General features: G+C 40.1%; 1 protein-coding gene across 5 annotated transcripts in view; it reads right to left on the minus strand.

Annotated features, from left to right (window-relative positions):
- The window catches only part of arhgef12a (Rho guanine nucleotide exchange factor (GEF) 12a), a 35,245-nt gene that overhangs the window by 7,949 nt on the left and 4,187 nt on the right, over window positions 1-23,109 (minus strand). For 4 of the 5 annotated variants that reach the window (XM_018681233.2, XM_018681232.2, XM_018681234.2 and 1 more), the window contains 23 exons: window positions 13,172-13,192; window positions 12,258-12,349; window positions 10,099-10,164; window positions 7,535-7,633; window positions 6,217-6,266; window positions 5,924-5,981; window positions 5,655-5,827; window positions 5,251-5,328; window positions 4,736-4,855; window positions 4,140-4,247; window positions 3,688-3,822; window positions 3,394-3,495; window positions 3,115-3,225; window positions 2,895-2,993; window positions 2,506-2,548; window positions 2,097-2,202; window positions 1,788-1,925; window positions 1,634-1,666; window positions 915-1,029; window positions 716-821; window positions 430-633; window positions 203-341; window positions 79-111 (listed from right to left, as the gene is read on the minus strand). In XM_018681233.2, coding sequence (XP_018536749.1) covers window positions 79-111; window positions 203-341; window positions 430-633; window positions 716-821; window positions 915-1,029; window positions 1,634-1,666; window positions 1,788-1,925; window positions 2,097-2,202; window positions 2,506-2,548; window positions 2,895-2,993; window positions 3,115-3,225; window positions 3,394-3,495; window positions 3,688-3,822; window positions 4,140-4,247; window positions 4,736-4,855; window positions 5,251-5,328; window positions 5,655-5,827; window positions 5,924-5,981; window positions 6,217-6,266; window positions 7,535-7,633; window positions 10,099-10,164; window positions 12,258-12,349; window positions 13,172-13,192 — 2,229 coding nt within the window. The remainder of the gene's footprint in view (window positions 1-78; window positions 112-202; window positions 342-429; window positions 634-715; window positions 822-914; window positions 1,030-1,633; window positions 1,667-1,787; window positions 1,926-2,096; window positions 2,203-2,505; window positions 2,549-2,894; window positions 2,994-3,114; window positions 3,226-3,393; window positions 3,496-3,687; window positions 3,823-4,139; window positions 4,248-4,735; window positions 4,856-5,250; window positions 5,329-5,654; window positions 5,828-5,923; window positions 5,982-6,216; window positions 6,267-7,534; window positions 7,634-10,098; window positions 10,165-12,257; window positions 12,350-13,171; window positions 13,193-23,109) is intronic. The other variant, XM_018681236.2, reaches the window with a different exon arrangement.

Below are 23,109 nucleotides of genomic sequence, written 5' to 3' on the forward strand. Positions count from 1 at the left end.
AGAGAGTTAGCTTTTCATCTGGCTACTTCTCCACCATATAATGTTTAAGTTAGAAAAGTCAAAATGACCTATCCTTACCTTCTTATGGCCTTTGGTGTTCCCTCGTGGGCTCTACAAGAAATATCAACAGAGAAATCAAAGTTAAAAATAAATATTCACTATGTATGCAAATGTATTGGTGCAAATGTGAGTGTAAATGCACCTGTCACTTTCTCTGTCATCCTCTTGCAGTTGGTCCAGGCTGTAAAGGTCAAAGTGTGAAGCAGGGTACGGCAACCCATCCAGAGGGTCGGACTGAAGGCCGTCGCTCAGCCTGGAAGGGCCTGAGGTCGGAGTCCCACCTGAGACACAAGTAATAATTTAGAAGCAATCACTTTGTGTCTCTGTTTTGCCTGCTGATACATTGAATTCAGTCGTTCAGCAACTCACCCATATCAGCATCTCGGCTAGTGTCTGAGCTATAGGTGGCGCTGTTTGGGGATGAGGTGTTGATAGACATGGAGTGTGTGAGTTCAGAGCCCTCACTCGATTGGCTGCCTCTTAGACGACCAGTTTCAAGATGCTCACTTGCCCCCAGTGTTGGCTGGGACAATTGTTTCTGAGGACGGGGACGACCATCCAAGGCTTTACCCACTGAATACAGAGAGAAATATCAACATTTGGAAAAAGCTCTTGTATAATCAGAATTTTGCCTAATTTAAAAGTCTATACTCACCTGGTCCTGCTTCAATACGGCTAGGCCGACGCTGAGGTCCAAGGATACTGGGAAATCTGGGTTTCTTCACCTTCTCTTCTCCTTCCTTTTCTGTCTTGATGCTTTTCTGTATTTTATTCAAAAAAAGAGACGACAATGTTTCAGGCAGAGAAAAAGAGAAAGAGAGAAGGCCCACAGCACAGAGATGAGCATAAAATACCTTGATCTTGGGGAGAAAGTTGATCCGGACCCGTTTGGACTCTAGACTGCGAGGTTCCTTTACCCTCACGCCAAGGTGCTTCATGTATGTATAGATGACATACTGCATTGTAGTGCTAAATGACAACCAAAGTTTTTGAATTATAACCAAGAAAACAACACAATGCTTAAATTTGAGGAGAATAAGAGTTATATATATTGTGACTTGTACCATATGTCATACCAGTCATTCTCATACAATTTCTACACAAACCATCTGGGCTGTGCTGCGACCATATGGCATTTCAAACTACACTGTTTCAATCAGTCACACTTCTGAATTATTTAATATAAACATACTGCATAAATTACATGTTTTCTTAAAGAGAGCCTGAGTGCCTCATTTGTAAACTGAGGGAGATGTAGAATGGGGCTTGGAATGACACCAATATGTTGCTATGTGCTCTGGGTCGAAACAGCAAAGATCATACTAGATCATAAAGACTTAAAGATATTACTAATTTAGCACAAAATAAAAATTTAAAAGAGTCAAAAAGTCTGTGATATGGTAATTCTTTGAGATTATCGTGAGACCCATTACAGACAGTAAATGTGATGAAAGCACAGATGGTTTGAGGGGCCATGAGAGCCCATGCAGCCTTAAAAGATTTCCTCCATACGCTTTGAGAGATGCTCTTCATATCAATCAACCAAATGCTCCACAAAGAGAAGTTTTCTCACCATTTCTCTTCCTCTGTGGGCTGAGTAGTTAACCTATAAACAACACAAAGAAGAAGATGTGTTTTAGAAACATGAGACTAGAGAGTATCTGAGCAGCAAATATCTGTATGTGTGCCATGTGGGTTATGTGACCATGTGTGCATGTGCTACTTACAGGATATCCTCTATCTTGGTGATGATGTTTTCAGCATATGAGCGCTCTCGCTCCAGAGTGACACGGTCTCTGATTCGCTCTTGGTCCAGTCTCGACAATTCTACTTCAGCCACTGTCAGGCCCATACTGCGCTTCTGCCTGCATGTACCAGCATAAGATCATCAATGCTTCAGCAAAAAATGGCTAAATGCAAAATACTGCACTAAACCAGATACTATTTTTTTATTTGCTTGATGTGAAAACTGACCAAACTTTTAATCAGAACCTACCACACTTCAGAAAATAAAAATTCTGAGTTCACAAGTTTACCTGAAATCCTCAAGGTTCTTCTGAATGTCAGGGAGCAGAGAGTCTTGCAGCGTTTGAACATGTTGTCTGTTTATTTCCTCTGGGATCAGTTCTGTCCGCCGCCGGTCTGCAAACACAAGGGCACACACTCACATACACTGTACACCTAGTATCAAGGATTGTGGCATGTGCACACAAAGTAGGTGATATTAAGACTAAGCAATACTTTCCAAACCATCAGAGCATTTGATTAGTCAAGAATGTGCATGGCCGAGTAAGTGATCAACTTACAGGGACTGCATAATGAGGATGGCCAAATTGTTTAAGTGAGCCAACAGAAGCACAAAAGGTGAGCATAACAAAAAAAAATATCACCTACTGACACTGAGCAGACAACTAAATGAAGCAGAATGCTGCATGAAATACTTACCAAGATCAGCAGAGATGGATTCAGGAACTACAACTTTCAAATTCTGTAACAAAAATGTAACAGTTTTATTCTTTGACAACAAATTGGAACAATAAAAAAAATGCTGAACTCCAGCAAAACAGTTTCAAATGATGTGACATGTCAATGTGAATGCAGATGATAAAACAAGGCCCTCATTAACTTGTAAATATGTCATCACTTATGTATGATGTGACAGCCAATCAGCAGTATATCAGCTTTTGGTCATGATTTCTCAAAAATCGTATTATTGGTATTTAAATTCTTGTGCAAGATATAAAGACAACAATGTTGTCAACAACAACAACAACAGATGTTGAGGCCTGCTGTGTTCCCCATTCTTCACTCTGGCTGACAAAAAATGTACTTACTGCTCCACGGTCAATGAAGAAGGTGTGGAGGTCCATGAACACCCGTCTGGTCTCTTTGGAGTTGGTCTGCTTGTAGAGGTCAGCATAGAGGTAGCACAGCTGAGGACACAAGATTAGGAGTCATAAAAACAGTGATTTATAGAGTCTGCCAGGCTGCATAAAAAACAGGAAATTAATATGTAACAGGCTTTTAACAAGGTGTGAAGGAAGTGGGTTTTACCACAGGAGCAGGGTCGAACTGAGAGATGACATGGTGAAGGAAGGCTGCGAGGTGGGCAGGGCGAGACTTGAGCTGCTCAATGCTGTTAAAGCTGTTACACTGGCCATTTGTCTGAAACACATTCAGTACAACATTTTAACAAAAAGTCTTACTTTAACTGTCTTAACAAAGTTAGGTTTGTTAACTAAGAGCCAAAAAGAGCCAAAAATCTTATATGTCAGTTGTGTTTAGTGATATTATGAAAGACACAGATATTAACATTGCCTTGCAGTAAAATACCTGTTCCTGGTCTGAATCAAAATAGTCATCCTCAGCTCCAATGATTTGTGAGACGAGGCGAGAAGAAGAGGGACTGCTGACTGTGGTGGGGGACAGAGAGTCCTGGGGACAAGACATTGATATATTGTGAAATTACTTGTTCTTATAAATGAAAGCTCAGTTCTCCTGGTCTGGTATATACTTAGACTGACAGTCATGCACTTTGAGTTTTTGTCAAACATATCTACTTACAAACCAGCAAAAAGAGTGAATAAATATTTAGAGTATTCGTAAAAGGTCAAAGAATATAGCTACCAGGTCAGTGGCGTCGTCTGCCTCTGGGGAGTGGCAGGAGTTGAAGCTGTTCCTGGGTGTGCTCTTTGGGCTGGGGCAGACTGACTCTCTTGGACACATACTGTCTGGAGATCCAGGCCCAAATCTGTGAGATATCTGGAGGTGGGATGGAACAAAACATTACATTCTCAATCAGTATCGATTTCACAAAAGAAATCACCAACAGCGCAACTGTTGCCAAATAATTTATTTAGTTATTATACATGACTAAAAATAATTTGAATACAGGATCAATACATACATCAATAGTGCTAGCACTGGTGTTATCTAGACCTGAAGTAAGCACATTAAAACTGATTCAATAAATTTAGCATTATGCCAGGAATCTACTATCTTGCAACTTGCCCAGTCTTGGCATCAAAGTTTAAAGTAAAGAGAGAAATTTTAACAGTGTTGTTTAAGTGACAACTTACAGGAGTGCTACTCCAGGACAGGTCTGTACTGTTGTCTCCCTTAGAAGCGAGAGTGTGCTCTGTCTCAAACATGCTACCATCATCTGCATCACCACCTGGAACAGCCTCCTGAGGATTTATGTAAACACATTATGTGTTACTAATTATGAACAACCTTATTACATAACAAGAAGGTTTACAAAGTCCAGAATGAAACATGTTTACACAGACAAAGGCTATGGGCTAACTAACAGGCCACAAAAGGAATCATTAATACATATATGAATGAACCAGTCTTTGAAGAGTGTAATCTCACAAAATATAACTTTCGTTTAAAATTGAGAGACGAATATGTTGATGCACATAGCACAAGGCTCAGTGAGCGATGTGTATAAAATAAGATGTCACACAGACACAAAAGAGTGGCTTCCCACAGAGAAAGCCTAATCCTCTGATAAGATTAGGATTAATGTTTGTCTGGAACGATCCCTAAATGCTCTACACAAAATCATACAAAGACTGCTTGGATGTTGGTGGTAGATGAGTGTCCCCAGACACCCTATTCTGTGGACAAAATTTATATGTTAGTTAGATAAAGGGAGGTTATTTGCTTTTACCTGTGTTGCCCCAGTGGCCTTGAAGAGCTGACCCTGCAGCTGAGGAATGTGTTTTTTAGCTTCCTGGATGTCTTTCAGTAGTTTGGGGGAAGGGTTCTTGCTGTACTCCTCCTTCATGGCCTACACAGAAAGAGGGGTGAAATCAAGGAATCAGGACCAGCAGTACTCTGATATGTGGATACAACAAGGAAAGTGAAATACTACAAATGTATAGTTTGGTATGAAGCATAAGGAAAATAAAATAGTGTCTGAAAAACACTACGTGAGAAACAGTCTTACCAACTGTACGCACACTACCTGCTTCCTACCCAAACACAGTGTTCTATTTAAAGACAGATGAGAGTCGATCCTTTCATTTTCAGTGCAAATAATAACAAAACATGCCTTAACAGGATTTAGATTCTCACAACTGTGGAATAAGGTGTTCAAATCACCTTGTTATTTCCAACACCCACCAAGGAAAACAGTGTAACAATAGAGAGGAGACAGTAAGTGACAGTGATTGTTATGCTAACCTGCAGCTCCTGCTGCTCTTTCGTGAGCATCTTTTGCAAGATATCAACCCTCTGGTTGCAGACACTGCTATTCTCATCCTGTGGGAAAAAAAGAAGGGAAGTTGAAAAGCATATTGGGTATAACTGAGAATTAGACTACAGGTGAAAAGCATTTAAACAAATATTAGATCTACATAATACAGTTGCATTTAATAAATATGTTGACATGCAGAGTTTTTGTGAGACAGGATGAGATACATAGAAACCACCACAAAAATGTGACCATATTTAGAAGGAAGAGGAAGACATACACAAGACATAGGAAATCCCCAAGATAATGAGGAAGAAGGATGAATGAGGAAGGAAAGTTTGTGGAGGCAATAAATAGAAAAAGGGCAATAGAAGTGACAGATGTCATTTCGCACCCATGGTGGCTGTGTGGAGGAGAGACGGTCCTGAGGACTGTAGGGGCGTTCTGCTGCTGGAGAGTTTGGAGAGGAAATGCTAACACCCAACATTTCAGACTCTGCCTCAGACAAAGGGATCTGGGTGAGCCCTGGGGGACGCCCCAACACAGTGAGGGCCACATAGGAGCCCGCTAGAAAAGAAAAACAAAGGGATGTGTCAGTTTCACTTTAAGAATTAGTTTTCAAATGTGGATTTTGGGTGCTTAAACACAGAAAGAGGAACTTACATTTGATTAGCTTCACCACTTCAATGTGATTAGAATGTGTAACAAGTGTCCCGTTAACCTGGAAGATAGCAGTGGTACTATGATGAGGGTTAGAAGACAGACATAGAAGTCCAAAACCCGCCATTCTAGGCCCAGATTTACAGTTTGAAATCTCATTCCATTTTCAGATGCAGTAGGAGAAGTAATACCCATGATTGACCAGAAGGTGGCAGCCTACAGCTTCTGCATTGGCCTTGGACTGGAAAACAGTGACGTTAGCAGTTAAAAGACATGGAGGCAGATGAATACAATACCTTGATGATCCTGTCTCCTGTCTGAACACCTGCCCGCATAGCAGCCCCATCTGGCAAACACAAAGAAAGAATATTAAAGCAATGGAGGAGGCGAGTGAAAACATAAAACAAATGGAAGAATGAAATGAGAGGAGGGGAAATACAAAAGCCACGCAGCTTCATGGTGCAATTGTTGATATTTCTGCACAAATGAACACACCATATAGCCTTGACAGACTAGATGTTGCAAAGTGACTATTTGAGTGCTATTTTGAAAGACCATAACAGTGGTTATATTACGAGAAGGACCTGTTTCACAGCTCCACCCCAAACAAAGGGATTTAGGCATGAGACAGGTTATTATGAGATCCAGGTCTGGCTCTATAGTCATCAGCATACAGTTGAAGTGTCTTGTAAACCAAATACAGTTTTACGAATGCACTACTTATGATGTGCATTTTGGGGCTTCAGTTTTGGATCAGTGTGGAAATTTTAACCAGTGTCATTGAACAAAGGACATAATCTTGTCTTACCAGTCAATCTAAAAGTAGAAGGACAGGTGTGACCGGTAACTTATGACTAGATTTGTACATATGAAAATAGCTATTTTGATTTTATCTGTTTCAGAGCAACCACAACACTGTGTTTCATCATGGCGGGCTGACAAACAAAGGTTTAGTTAGACTTCATCTTGTCTGTGTTAAACCTAAACACAAGTATGAACAGTGCAATCTACAGAAAGATACAAGACACTCTTTGTTTGCTACTCAGTTTACAATGAAATGAAAAAGAAGTTGTATAAATTATTCAGATGAAACTAAGTAGATTGCTCTTTGTGTTGAGTCAGAGCACAAATGGAGACTCATACAGGGATAGCTAAATACTGCCAAGCACTGATGACAGTGCAACAAAAGTCCTCGATCAGTTCCTTCCTCTTCTGTCTCTTTCCCCAACTGTAGAGACACTGTAATGTTTTCTGGGGCCTGATAACAGTCCAAATCATCCTCCACAGAGTGAGAGACTGCCAGGGACCACTTAAGTATCCTGTCAAAGTCTTTGAGAGACAAGATGATAAAGCAGAAGCTGCAGCTACAGCAAAACTACTGAGGACAAAATATACAGTAAACTGCTTCACTACTCTAAGTGCCAGAGTGGTGGTGGTGGTTGCTGAGTCCCAATTACCCCTCATATCTGTGAGTTCAGAGCAAGCAACCATGACAGTTTGATGTCAGTTTCTGAAAGAGGAGCCCACATCTCTATAACAATGTCTTAGACTATAAGTAGTCATTGTAATAACACTTTTTTCTTCTTCCTTCTAAGTTTTGAAGCTCCACCTTACCTTCTTTGACAAGCTGCACAAACACTGGGTTGTCACCGCTGACAGTGAGCCCAAAGCCATTTTCATCTTTCTGGATGATTACACATCGCTGGACCAGACCTGCAAGTAAGACAGACAGGACAGAAAAACATAACAGTGTCTTTAAAAGGACCAGGAAGTCACTAAAGTCACAAAACGTAACATTTACATATCTCAATCTAAGACTCTGCATCAAATTCAAACTTTGTTAAAAATAAAAATTAACCTTTTGCCCCTATCACTCATATTGAAATTGCTTTAAATGTGGATCTTTTTGCAGCCAGTATGGACGATCAATAACGCTTTGACCGTACATTTGGCCATGTGAGTATTGTTTTGAGGCACCCTTCAAAAAATGTTAATCTATCCTTTAACATATCAGCAGAAAACTCATCTCCAGTTGTCTAGCCACTGTTGTCAGGATAACAAGCAACACGTAAAGTAAGAAAACTTTGTTCTATGGCTGGCCAGAAAACATTTAAAGAGCCTGAATTCTTGAGGGTGAGTTTATGTATTTTCAACATAATGATTAAAAGGAAAAGACAGTTTTGCTTGTTGTCTCACAGGCCAGAGGGGGGAACGTTACTCTTCAGGTTCTTTAGGCAGTTTCATTAGCATTGCAAGCAGAGATTAGAGCTTATCTAATGTCTGGCCTGACAGAACAATACGAACAAAAGAAAACACTGCAATGCAAAGAATGCAAAATGTTTCAACAGAAAAAATGTTGTCTTGTGTTACTATAAAAAAAGTAGTGAGTAAAATTCCAATATTAGCAAGTTATCATAAAACATAGAGACCCAAACTGAGGTGACCCTTGAACTGTCTTTTTGTTGTTGTTGTGTCAGGGATTTCCTGATCAGTACAGCATCAACCAGAGAGGTGAGTCGATCAATAATGACAGTGGTGGGATGGGGGTTGGAGAGTGGAAGGAACAGGAGCTAATACACAGAAAGCGGTTAGGGGGGCCAAAAGCCCCAGGCTGGGGGGAAGGGAGTGGAGAGGGGGTTAGGTAAAGCTAAGGGAGCAGGGGGATGGGAGAGGAGGAGAGGGCAGGAGTGTCAAGAAAACAGATGAAGCCATATGGGTTAAAGGGCTGGTGTGAATTTGCCTCTAGATGTTGATCTTTTGCCTTCTCCTACACTTAACAGTATTTTAGATCTTTGGTTGGTATTTGAAAACCATGAGGAGTGGGAGTGCTGACATGATCACTGATCGGGTTAATCCATCTGAGCTAATGTATTATTCAGAGGTTTAACTGATCTGTAATCAGCACCCTTTGCTGAAACACAAGGAAATGTACTCTAGAGAATAAACTGACCTTTATTACTGACAGTGTACCTATAGCCCAATGATCACAAAAAGAAGAAACCTAAGTCATTAGAATACCACATACAAAGGTCAGACTTCTTTTTTTAAATCCTAAAGTCTGAGTATTTAGAAGCTCAGATCTGATCATAGCCTCTCATCTGTGGATTTCCTCATTTCTACATTGGTCCAAGACCAGACACAATAGAGATAACTTGTTCAAACAGAAAGAGCACAAATATGCTTTGTTGAATATGACAGTTGAGGCTTATCTTGATAACCTGTGTCCTAGACAGAGACTAGACTGTCATCAGCTGAAACTGGCATTTCTGGTGGCTGCCTTAAGAATTTGTTTTGTCAATTCACTGCTTGTGAGGCAAGGCACTCTCTAGGAGTCATTTGATGGGAAACCACACATTATCTGACAATTTCTGTCTCTAGACCTTCCTGTGCCATTGTGGCCAACAACAGTGAAAATGTGAAAAAGTGCCCCAGATGATGTAAGAATCACAAGAAAGTTGGTAAACAGGGTTATAGTGACACTCTCACACCACAGGGTCGAAGAAGCTCCATAATGACCTTGCTAACGTGGATTCTGAAAACAAGTCACTAAACCCATTGTTCAGCAGGCATTTTGCTGCATTTGGCTTTGGCTAACTGAAAGTAAGCCCCTGTAAGCATGTATGTATTATTCTCTGTGTAAGCTTAATTTTTAATCACATTTAGATGATGTCTTAACTGAAACATACATATCTAGATATATATCTGGATCTGACTCAAGTGTAGGATTACAGTTGAAAGTTAACAGTGTAACTGCATCCTGGTAATCCAAAATCTATCCTTTGAGTATTACTGTGCATAGCTGCTACAGTCGATGTATTCCAATAGTGATAGTTTTTCAGCAACTAAAACATCCATGGATTAAGAAGGAAGTGGTTTCTTAGTCAGGTTTTAGCTCTCTCTGTGTGTAAATATGGAGAATTTTTTCTCAGTTTTCAGGCATAGTCTGGTAAATGATTCTAATATAAATTGTGTATTAACAGCATGAATGTAACTGTTCTTGTTCTTCTCAGTCACTTGGCACTGCTTGGCAACTCAGAGAGACGTGCAACTCAGACTTCTAACAATACAGCCTAATAAAATAATTACTGAAACAAACATTGAGTGACAATTTCACACCAGGGTTTGAAGCATGTATAGATGCAGCTGTCACACCAGCCATTCCAGCAGGAGCATCTTACCACAGGACTCAGGCTTCCCCTCTGCTAGCACACTGCTGCTGCCACTCTTCTGCACCACCAGAGCTTCTGCTCACAGCCCCCACCACGCAGACCACAGCGCAGACAGCACAGCAGTAAACAAACACACATACAAACACGCACGCACAAACAAAACAAGGATCAACACAAAGAAAGGAAACACAAAACAGGAAAGAGAAAATCATGAAGGAGAAACAATCATGGGAGAATAAAAATTAAATGAACAAATAAGTAGTTTAATAAAACATAATGGTTGGCACAGGCAGGAGTGTACTTGCTTGGTTGTTGTTAAGAGTGCTCTTTTTAGAATGCTAATGCTAATTCATTGTGACTTCAGAGTCAGGGGCTCCATTTTTCCAAATTTTGTAACCTGAATTAAAATCATACGTTTAAATGGCTTAACCATGTTGGTTTTACACAAAATATTATATCATATAATAATATAATAATTCTATTTATATTAGAATGATATAATAACAGCTATACCTAAAGGGACACTGAAACTGAGCCTTCATTAGGGCTCCGGTATATTCACTTTGCAATCGGATTTAGCATGCTCAATATACAGCTGGTGCAATTGCAGTTATACAATTTCATATGTGACTATCCACCTCAGAGTGGTTTGACAAGTTGTGGTAAAGGAGATTATGCTAAAAACAAACCTACACCTCATTACAGAGGAGGAACTTTTCCAGTGAACTGGTCCAATTATCAAAATACGTAGCCTAAATAATGTAATAATGTTCTGTGTATTCTAAGCCTTTAAAGCTAATAAATTACTTAATCACTGCACATAATCCATTCTTTTGGACAAATTGGAGGGGGATATTCCACAGTGTGAATCTCAGCCATCAGTTTTAAGGTACATTTCAGGAGTGTCTGACTACTCCTGCCCATCCCTAATAAACCCAAAATACTTATGACAGAAAAGATGCAACCAGGAGATAATCTAGGAAAAGATTCATGCAACTTGGAAATAACTAAATAGGAGCAAACACTGACTAACATCATGCAGACATGCAAAAGGTCATGACATAAATTCAAATATGAAACAAATAACCTAAAGAGGCCTTATAGATGTAAGTTTCAATGGAATAAGGCATCCTTTGCTTGTCTGTGGCTACTGTGCACTTTGCTTAATCACTACATTGTTCCAAACAAGGGTAAAAAACCATCAGACAAATACATGGAAAAAGATTTTAGAGTGGTGCTACACAAAGACAGTACATGGTCTTGTGTAACCACTGAGAGAACACATCTTATGTTCTGTTGCATCATACAGAGATAAACCACCATGTGGTGCAGAGGATTATCTGTTTTGTTTTGAATACAGAAGTCATATCTCAAATCATCCTGCCCTGATTGCTGACAAATACAGCAGGGAGTGTCACCATATCAAACTAGTCTGTTTCTGAACCATAATAATCTCACCCTGCCATAAACTGGCAAACTGGAGTGCATAACAGACTTAGTGGCTTTTTGTGCCCTTCAAGTATGCGTTGAGACCACCCAAACACTTTGAGCAGACAAAACCCACAGTGCACTGATTTATGTAAAACTACAAGAACCATGTGGACATTAAACAGGCAGCTGCAGATTTTAAGCTTCTATAATCAAACCTTTCTGTGCTTATCAGCTTAAAACCTGCAACATGTAATGCAAAATAAAGTTCTACCAAACAGTTGCAGTAAAATGCAGCTATGACTCACACAATACAGACATATGATAATGTCCATGAGCTGAAATAACTTTAAAAAAACGTTAAATGATACAAAATAAGTTGTTAGGTTCCAGTGACCAAACAATTATCTCAGATCAGACCACACAAGTAAAAATGGATACACAGCACAAAGCAGAAAGCAAGTTACACACACCACCTTTCACCATCTCAGCATGCCTTGTCCACACCATCATGAGCACACTTGTTTTATGAGTTTGTGTGTGTGTTAGAGAGAGAGCAAGAAATAAATGTGAAAAAATGAGAAAGGACAGACAGAAACATATGAGGCAGTCAGATAAAGTGATGCATACAGAGATACAGAGAGAGTATGAAGAAAGCATTTCCTTGAGAAAAGAGTCTCATGAGTCATCAGTCTCATGAGGATATGACTATAAGCCTGAAAATGAAAGTGGAAAGTTACCTGTAGGGTCAAACTCATTGGAGGGAAGTGAGGTTTTTTCACTTTTGGGTTTCTTGTCCGGGGGATGGTCTTTACTGAGAATGCTGCTGGTTCTAGAAAAAGAGGAACACCTATGAGAAAAAGGTAATCTCCCCACAAACACGCAAAACATTGACAAATAGACAAATACACTGTGGTCTTTTGTATATAACATTTTTTTGCAATATCATGTCATTGTAATGCATGCGTCTTGCTGTACAACAACCCTGTGTACGCACAAGCTGCGGGCAAGTGAAGGTTCAGAGGAAATTACAGTGACATACAGAACCAACAATTGTTCACTTCAGCATTGAGAATAGTGTGGCAAGAGGACCTTCTAGTGTATGAATCATGCTGAGTGTGTCTACTGTATAATGTGACAGCCAGAGAGGATGTGGAGCCGCTCTGCTGAGTGCCCAGGGAGCAAGGCCAGAGAAAGGACGGTCCTCAGAGGAGGTGCCACAAGGCCAGACTCTGGCTTGAACTCTGGGAGGCTATGTATGGCTGCCTCTGCCTATACCGGCCCCAACTGTGAAAGGCCACTGTTCTGTTCACAGTGAAAGGCAGTGATGGGCCGCCCTTAGAAGAGGGACCCCTTTGTCTGTCACTCTCTGTGTGTATGTGTATGTGTATGTATGTGTGTGTGTGTGTGGTGTGTGTGGCGTGGTGTGTACATGAGTGAAGGGGTGGGGTGGGGGGATGGGGGGTATGTTTGGTCCAAACTCTGAAGACTTCTGTGTTGCAGCACACCAGGCCTAGTAAAACCTGCCTCATTTCCCCCATCTGGAGCTCCATGTATGTAAACCACTGGTGTGTATGTGTGTGCTGCCACAGGATTACCTACCCATAAGCACGCATGTCTCTGCAATAAAATATGAGAAAATGAAGATTCTTACCTGTTTGCTTTCTTGGGAAACCTGCAAGGTAAAACAGATTGACTATCAGTATCTCACAGGAATTACCTGACAGATGATCAATGTAATAAAGTAAACAAAAGCTGAGCTGTTTGTGCCTATATGGCGGGAGAAAAACAAGATGCCGAGCTGACAGCTTCTCCTGAGACCCACATAGTGGTAAACACGATAATCCTGATCAAACACCAGAGTTCTTCAGCTGCAGATTAAAGCCTTTTCCAGGTCAAATGTCCTCAGATCTCAGCCGTGTGTGCCATGATTTAGTTCCTCGCAGACATCATGACTTGACTGTAATAATCATATCGTAATCACATCCATGGCCTGTTTCCTTCGAGGCAGCCTGCCCTGGGGCCGATTATTGCCACAGAGTGATATAGTGATGAAATAATTTAGGGATACAGACAGCACCATATTGGAAAAGGCAATGTTTTCCAGGAAGTTAGAGACTTGCTGTTACTACACTGTTAATTATCACAATAGATGTTTGATTTCATCTTAGGATACAGCCTTACAGAATTAAATGTAGCTCAGTGTGATTTTTTATTCACATAAAGTTGTAAAGAATTCTACACTTAAAACTAAAGGTTTCTCTCCTCACTTGACACTGCAGTGAACTGAAATGTGCATGCATTATTATCTGTAGGAGTAAGCTGCTCACAAAACCTGACTTTCCTGGACCTGGCAATTCTTACACAAGAGCCAATTTTAACTCCAGTACTCTGTGAAATATGAATAAAGACATAAGTAAAACTTGGGCAAAATTCCCATTTGTGTTCGGGGTTCTCTGTAAATCAGTGAGGGACTCTAAGAGAATGTATTGCAAAGCTATTTAAAGGGAAATATTAATCATATATTTTATTTGTAATGCACTTTCCACTGAATGGAAAATCTCCTGAGCACTCAAGAAGTTTGTGCCAATTATCTGGGTGGCCCCTTAGCTCTACATTATTCCTGGTGGGGTCTGCACAGTCAGCATGGCTCATTTTTCTACAGTCAGAGAGCCATGTCTTACCATTCTTGTTCACATAGAATGAAAAACCACTTCTACTGGGTTGAAAGTTAAATTGTTACATAGTTACCATAAAGCCTAAATTTAGACTCTGTTTTATTGTATTTTTTTTTATTGTGATGAGGTGGAAAACATGGAAGAGATTGATGTCTCAGCCAGGAAATTCTCCCATAAAAGTAAATCCATTTTCAAACTTTCTCATCTCTTTATTCATGGCGTCTTTACTCAATGAGACACTGTTAATTTCAAGCTATGTTTGACATGGTAAATTTAGCTAAATTTACCTACACCATAGATGCTATGTAAAATTTCTAAATATAAAATAGACAATATAAAACTGGTAACTATAAATTGCATTAGTACTTATTAATCTTTAAATGCACAAAGTATTATATTACAGAACACCAGTACGAAACACATTTCAGAACACCAGTCTTCCATAATGGGGAGGTCTCACGACTAACTAGCCCACATTAACTCTCTTTCTCCTGGCGACAGTGTGTCCCATTCAGAGCCATGCAGGGGCAGCTGAATGGCCCGTTTATGAAAATGCCTCAGACTGTAATAAGTTCCAGAGCCTCCAGCAGAAAAAAACTAGCTTTAAGTAGCCCACTCCCTAAGAAACCTCTGAATTGGAGAGATGGAAAAGTCAGCACATAAACACACACTGAACTGGGACATGCGTACACACAAGCTCAGGGATGGCAAAACTGAGTAGGCAGATGTTGTTCTTGGTAGATCATACAGGAACAAATGAAAACATGACAGTCAAACCAAGTTCTCAGGGGCAGGGTGATGCATCAGGCTGTCTATAATGTCTACGCGGAACTAGACTTATGAATCATGCTTTCAGAAATTATGGTGTACCTTTATATAAAGTTTCAATTGTGTCCACAAACATAACACCTATTTTGAATGGTCATGAAGAGAGATTGCAGCAATGGATATAAACAAGAGGACAGAGGGAACAAGAAGGCCTGAGCAGAGGCAAATGAGGTTCTCAAGAGGCAGCAAGAGACTGAGATGTGTTGAGTTGCGTACAAAGATGAAAAAGTGAAAAGTCTGAACATTTATCCCAGTTAAGCTAAAAAGAGGTAATCATGAAACGGAAAGTGGCACATCGGGATGAGGAAATCATTTTGCACAAAAATACAAGTACCTGAAGTGACTGGGGTTGCTGTTGTGTGAGTTTCAAGGACGTCAATCATTGTGTGATTTCCACCATTATAACAAAAACACTGTGACATAACTTTCATTAAATCATAGGCACCATTTCTAGATGTCAAACCAAAAATATCCTGCTGCATAGAATCCCAAAAACTGGCAGACCTTTGCTAGAAATTGATGAAAATACAAGCATACCACTCCTGGGCTTGACAATGAAAACTCCCTCCTTTCCCCTGCACCAGAACTAGAAAACTGTAAACCATTTTTAAGGTCTGGATGTCAGTGTTGATAACTACTTTTCCTATGTTAATAATAAAAATACCAGTGTGCTAAAATAAAATAAAAACTCTCTCCCTAAGGACATCTTTCCGCCTTAGTGGGCGAGAGCACCGCTATCAAATTGGTGTATGCACTAAACCAGAAAAATTGAGCATAGGGAAAAACGGAATGAAATGAAAATTTCGAGCCACCAGTATAACAGTCTAACTACACAACACAGCAGAACTGACAGTGAAAGTCAAACCTATCTGAAAACAAAGCAGAAACTTCAGCTCAACTTGGGAGGCAAAGAGAAAATCAAAGGCAGAGTGCAGAAAGTTGAGAAGTTCTGCTACCTGACACAATCCATCTTTGTAGCAATCGTTATTTCATATAGTTAAACTAATTTATCACTTGTGTGTGTGTCTATACACAGTACAGTCTATACTGATCAGCCACAATATTAAAACCGGTAACTGTTTACTGTTGCGGCTGAATGGTGTATACAGTGTCCTACATGCACAAAATATTACAAAAATATTTACTGAGTTATTTCACAATGCGTCTTCACTGGCAAACCTTACTCTCTGCTCTCTATAATCAAGGTCTCCTCAGAGCTACTGTGTGTGTTGTGTGAGACAAAAATCATGACAGGCAGTTACTTTCATTCAGGAAGCAAAACTGCCCCTTACTTGAAAATGAGGAATTTACAAATAAGGCAGATCAAATTTATTTTAAGGCACTGTCAAACACCCTGTTTACCTTGCTATGCACTGTTCTGCACTTTTGAATTTCACAGCAAACACAGAGAAGATTAGCAAAGACACTTGCTATGCCAAATTTCTTAGAACATAAACAATGCAATGGGTAAGGGTGAGAGGGAGTTCCACTTTTTAATGACTGCTTTAAAAGCCTGATAGAGTTCTGAAAGAACAAACGTGATCTCCTCTATAATCTGTTTTAGCAAATTAAAATAACACACAGAAACATGCCCCGAAATGCCATGACTCCAACATAGGTCTAAAGCACTTTTCAGACCTATGCTGGAGTCATGCCACCATCATCATCATCGTCGTCATCAAAGTCGCCTTAAATTTCAAGGCACTGAAAAAAACTTTTTGTTAACATTTACATTAACAATGAAGGCACTGGGGTTTGTTAGCAAAATTCTGTATGAATACAGTCACAGTTGCCACTGGGAAAAATAGTGTAGCTATGACTAAGCAATTTTTGAGAGAAGTCTGCAGTAACTCTGTATTTTGACTGTTACAGACTACAGTTGCTGCGAGGTTGGCTAGTCACATTAAAGGGTCTCACTTCCGGGGCAACATTTCACTTGAAATTCCACTGAAACATATCACTGACGCACAGTCACAGCTCACATAACTTCACAGTAAATCTCTAGTGAACTATCACAATGGTTTCACATCAGTGGTGAATTCAAACAGTAGTTTACTGTTCTACTGTACGTTCCGATGATACTTTTAACACTGTACTATACATACACACACACACACACACACACACACACATATAAGGGAAAAATCAACAGATTTATCAGTTATGAAAATACACACTTATATTATGAACAATAGTGATGGTACAGTGTGTTCTTTAAATATAAATATCACTGTAAAATAGTACTTAAGTGTTTGATCAAGTTTGATCAATAAACAGCCTATTAAAGCTTTGCTCTGCTGCAGAATTTAAAAATGTTTTCTTGGTACTGAATAAAAATTTATATTAAAAACACGTGGACTATACAAATATTTCTGCAGTTGTTCTACTTATATCTGTTCAGGTTTGAACATCTAGGGACAAACTCTGAAAACAAAATGCCATAACAAATGCATTTTTTTTCCCACTGAGAACATACAGACAGCATTTATGGATCAATTTTCCCCAAGTCCATTTAATTCTTCAGATCTAGCTATAAAAGGCTTCAAGTCTTGAGGTACGACCTCTTCCTGGATGGAGCCATTAAATGTGCAGGGAGTGAGAAAGGGAGAGAGAAGGCAGAGTCAGAACAGGGTGGGATGAGAGGGAGGGGCAGCAGTGGAGCGGGCCTGGGCTTGAATGCTCCATTGAGGTTTGGTGTTTTGATGGAAAACTGTGGCAGAGCAGGGCCAACTGCAGCAACAGTGGCAGCGAGAGAGGCCGAGACCAGACCAGACCATGGAGAGAGAAAGTAGTGAAAGAGGGAGGGACGAACTGCCCTGAGGGAGCAGGACTCTGACACACAGCCATTTCTGTGAAAGGGTCTCCCAAACTGAAGAGGAAAGAAAACAGTGAACAATAAGGAACTAGACTAACTCATGCAGGGGAAGCACTTCAAGTTATTCTCACTTCCTCTTAGAACCAATCTAAGTAGATATAGACAGATTATTCAAGCTCTTGAATTGAATTGAATTAGAGCCAAGTGATTTCATATTTTAAAAGAGCTGACACAAAAACAGACACTTCAAATTGTAAAAATGAGGATGCTGGCGCTGGTGCTGGTTAACACAAACAGATTAAAAAAGCTGGGATACTGATGCCGGCTATTGTCCACTGAGCTCAACATACTCATAAAGCACCCAGCTACACTTCGGGGGAAAGTTGAGAAAGTCTTAACTTTATGCAAATATTCTCTGATGCAGTCCAAGTGAAAACCAGGCTCTAACTATCACGCGATTGTGATCATCTTGATTCCAGCGGAAACAGAAGCACACTTATTAAGTAGCCTAAGAACTTTAAACAAAACGGAGGAAAGGCTGGATTTCTCCCAACTAGTTTGTATCTCTATGTGTGAAAGCATCATAAGAGTTGGCAGGATACATCCAATGTACACAAGCTAAGAACAAAGTAGGTGAATGCTTGATAAACTAAGCAAATCACAGCACAGGTGTTGTTAGGTCTGGGAGAGGTGGAGCCTAATCTAAAACAGACTGAGCAGATTGGACACTTCTGGGAGTTTGCCTGCAGGCTGCAGAGATCAGACTGGGGTGTGTTCCATTCCAGGGTCTGAAATACAACATAACCTTACACCCTGCAACATATCCTTAGATGTCAAGATTACACTGGAAAACTTGAGTAAACTTGTAAATCTGCGGTGATGGCACAGTGTCCTCAGCTGAGTTTTGTGCTGAGTCATGCCACTGGCCTGCCAAGTACCCTATGGAACTGGCGATAGTCTTTTCAGCCAGCCAGCCATTCATGCCACCTCTTTATAACTGGTCTGTGATTCTATTCAATGGTGTAGTGATACAGTCTCTTCAACGGCCTGATTCATGCCTGCAGTCTGCCAATAGGAGAGAACGCGCACACACTGCTTGTTATCTAATCTATATACCTGAGTCACACAATGTGGGTGCACTCACAAACACACAGCCTGCATGACGTCACTGCTTTACACTCCCTGCCACTAAGAAAGAAGTAGTCTACACCCACGCAGTGATACTCCCTTTTAAACCACCTTCTGTATTACAGTGTAGTCTTAACAACAAACATACTGATGTCACCCTCAACATGTGAGCACTGCAGTGTATCCATGTATCCATGGTGTATGCTGAGGTATGGTTTTAAAGAGAGAGAAAGTTAAGTGAGTCTATGAGACAGACAGACAGACAGACAGACAGAGAGAGAGAGAGGGAGGGGGAGAGAGAGAGAGGTGTGGTGTGTGTTAGAGAGACAAGAGCAATAGCTCTGGAGTTCAAGCTACAGCCTCAGGGGGAAAACGGTGCCCTTTCTGCCCCAGTAAACCTCATCAGGATTCCTGACATGAGGGCCGGGGGATAGACATTTCTTCACGCTATGCTGTCTGCTGTCCTCCAGCACTGGGAAAGCAAAGGAGGTGGTTCAACATGCTACACCGTCCACACTGCTGCTGGTTGTGATCCCTGCCACAAAACTGGAGATTTTTTTTTTTTTTTAGATCAATGAGTAACTGAAAAAATAACTGAAGTCTTGTGAATGTACTAATTTTGCTTTTGGTCCAGATTGGTTTTGGGGGAGATTGTTCTGACTTTAGCACTACAGGATAAGGTATGCTGCCTGGAAAACATTGACACCTGAAACAACGCACTTTGTGTGAATGATTTTGTATCCTCCTGCAGTGATCTCAGAGGTTTACTAACAGCTGTTAGGCACAGACCTATGATGACATTTAAGCTGATGCAACCTTAAGTAAAAGCACATTACTGACACTTCATTCTCCCCAGAGCTATAAAATTTTCCATCTATTACACTATACTTACCACAAAAAACCCGCTTGGTGAAAGCAAGATGATACTTAATATACTGAGTGATTCATCACTAGGGGAACCAGCCTGTCATTAAAACATTCATGTGACAACAAGAATACCTACACCAAAGATTCTTATGGCAATGGCGTTCTTTTCCTCACATTCCTTTTGCCTATCAAGGGGATTTTAAGTTGTTTAGGAAGCACTGTCTTCTGTTCAACATGACTGTAGGTTGGTGACAGAACTTGTTTTCTGACACTGGTTCTTGTAGAGAAAGAGTAGGGGTGTGTTAGTCTGTCTAGTCACCCCTGAATCAGCAGAAACAGGCAGCATAAGATTAATCACAGTGCAGCAGCAAGTTGCTGGGCCCTCTACAATACAGCCTCTTCTACCACACAGTGACAACATTCAATTAGAGCATCCTCATCCTGCATCCCAGGGAAGGGGAGTCTTAGAATGTCACATAAATTACATCCAATCAGCTAAAGCAGTATTTCCTATTGTATCAAGGATTTGGCAGACATAGAGTACATGTGCACTTACAACTAGAACAAATATCTAGTTGTAAGTTGTCTGCATATTTACTGAGCCAATGTGGTGTAAAATAAAGCAAGAAATCTATGATAAATTGCCACCATCACATCTCTTGGGCAACTGCAGAATATCAACTAGCTTGAAGGCACTAGCCTAGTTCATGGCTACAAAATCCTTACATGGACATGTGAGGACGTGACACTTGGGCAAGACAGCTCTCTTTCCTTGTCCCCTTTTTCTCTATTGTTGTGATCCTGTCTTTTGTGGAGTGAAAGTAATGTTTGGGCCCTGGAGCTTTCTTGGCTAACAGGGCAGGATTGTAGAGGGTGTCTACAAGCATCAGCATCACAGGGCTGGGTGATAGACCCCAACTCCCCCAGCTCAGAGAGCCCCAGCTAATGTCCAAACTCCACCCACTCTCCAACATCACTACCCCGGGGGCATCGCCTGTTTCTTTCCTCTCTGTCATCTCTCTCACTTTTTCTTTCCCAGTGTCCATTTCTTTCCTTTTAGCCAGGCTTGACTTGAATAAGATAACTAAAAGAAGATTATTAATACCCTCACAAGACATGCAAAAAAGACCCAAGCTAAAGCATATAATGGGCTAGTAATTTCCAAATTATTTCCTCTCTACTTTTCACTTGTACTTGGCTAATTGGCAGAAGTAAAGCTGATGAAATAATGAAAACTTCCTACCCCAATGCACAATAAAAATGCAGTGATGATGGGAGAAAGGGACTAATTGATGCAAAGAATGGAATAAAAGATAGATGTGATTGAAAGAGTGTGTGAAAAAGAGTGAAATGGGACCTGGCAAGAATGAACAGAGTATGGTGAGAGATGGTGTGTGTCTGCCAAAGTGACATCCAGGTGTGACTCTTCCTAAGGTCTTCATTTACATTCTATAAATAAACAAGACTAAGAATCTGGACAGTCATGCAGTGCAGACTTGCAGGTTTGAGGTTTGCATACAGACAATTCAGCTACTAAATAAAAAAATTGAGCGTCAAAGCCCAGTTTTTCTAACAACCATTTGGGAATCTGAAGATGATATTACAGCAGCTTTTCTGTACAGAGAATATGAAGTTGCTGACCTTAATCAAAATACGACCGTGTCATCAATGACAAAACCTATTTCGAAGGCACTGTGCTAAATACATCACTGACAATTTTAACTGCTACAGTAGAATAATTCCAGGGTACCACATAGTGAAATGACAACATATTAGGATGGCATGCCTTTAAAACCATGATTCACATCACTAAGAAGATGGAGTAAATGTGCTAGGTCTGATATGAGACAGAATTCAGGGAAACTGCTGCAGTATGGAAAGGAGTCAGAGAACTAGTGTTATGTCAGTGTGTCTGTGACTGTACTTGTGACTGCCTTATTATTGTCTCTCTTTAAAAAAAAAAATATTAATCTAAGTCTCAGAGTGTCTGTGTTAACAAGAAGAATCATTCAAGTTGATTATGAATGCAACAGAAAGCCAGGATGGAAACAAGATTTGACCAGACCAGAAAATACTAACAATTCACCATCAAACTGTATCTCCTTTTCCATTGTGCGTATCAAAGTCATGCAGCCACTTGTAATGTACCATAAGACAGCATGATCGACTTGAGACAACTGACAACTATTGACTTTCAAAAGATCAATCTAGGAATCTTGGAGCTTTCATCGCTGTTTTTCTAATATTTTATCCACAGGAGGAAAAAATATAGGAACACTTTTCAGTAGGAGTGAGACTGAATCAACACCTCTCTGACACAAGCTGAACCAACTGTTAACATGATGCTCTTTATGAAGACAGGATTTACTGCTGAACAGTTGTGTTTGATTGCCTAAGACTACACAGGTGTTCCTGTTGCTTTGATATTTTCATATACACTGCCACCATATTGCACCAACACACCATAATGTAAAAAAAGATGTACTGATGGCATTTGTTTCACAGATGAGGTATTCTGTAAACTTGTTCTTCTAGGTAAATGTATTGTTTCATCACCTTGTAAACAACAACCCATGATTATTTAAGTTAACTCTTAGCTGATGTTTCCTACATGCAGGGTGGGAAGATGGAGTCTTGCACACCTGCTGACAACCTGAAGCATGTTTACTAGTCGTTTCCTTTAGAAAGAAAATTGTGTAAATCGTGGTTGAGATAACTTTTAACTTAAAAGCATCATCTGGCAATGACCTGGTGATATTTAGGCTGACAAGAGCTTGCTGTGACCTAAATAAAAAATGCTGTGACAAAGATTTTAATGGAGAAGAAAGGCCCATAGGCCATCATAACTAAGATTAAGGTATGGTTAGAAATTATTCATAAGATTTTATCTCTGCTCTTGACTTTAGCTCAAGGAAGTAAGTGAATTCCCTCACAATCTTGAAACATCACTGCCTCAGGGGAAAAAAATTACACAGTTAACTACATTACATGTGACAACCATGAGAAGCAACAAATCTTTATATTATAGAAGCTGAAGCCATTAAATGTTTGGTATTTCTGCTTTTAAAAAATGACTGAAATGATAAAGTTAGGGAAATAGCTACTGATTAATGTTCTGTCAAGAGACTAACACATTAATCATCTAATCACTGCATCTCTGCAAACATACAGCTCTACATACAATTATACAGCTGTCTATATGACTGTCCTACTTGGATGTGACATGTTATCTTGTCACTTTTAATCATGTGTGCTGCTATCTTCAACATTTGATAA

Source organism: Lates calcarifer, linkage group LG21 (genome assembly GCF_001640805.2).
Source record: "Lates calcarifer isolate ASB-BC8 linkage group LG21, TLL_Latcal_v3, whole genome shotgun sequence".
In the NCBI taxonomy this organism is placed as follows: Eukaryota; Metazoa; Chordata; class Actinopteri; family Centropomidae; genus Lates; species Lates calcarifer.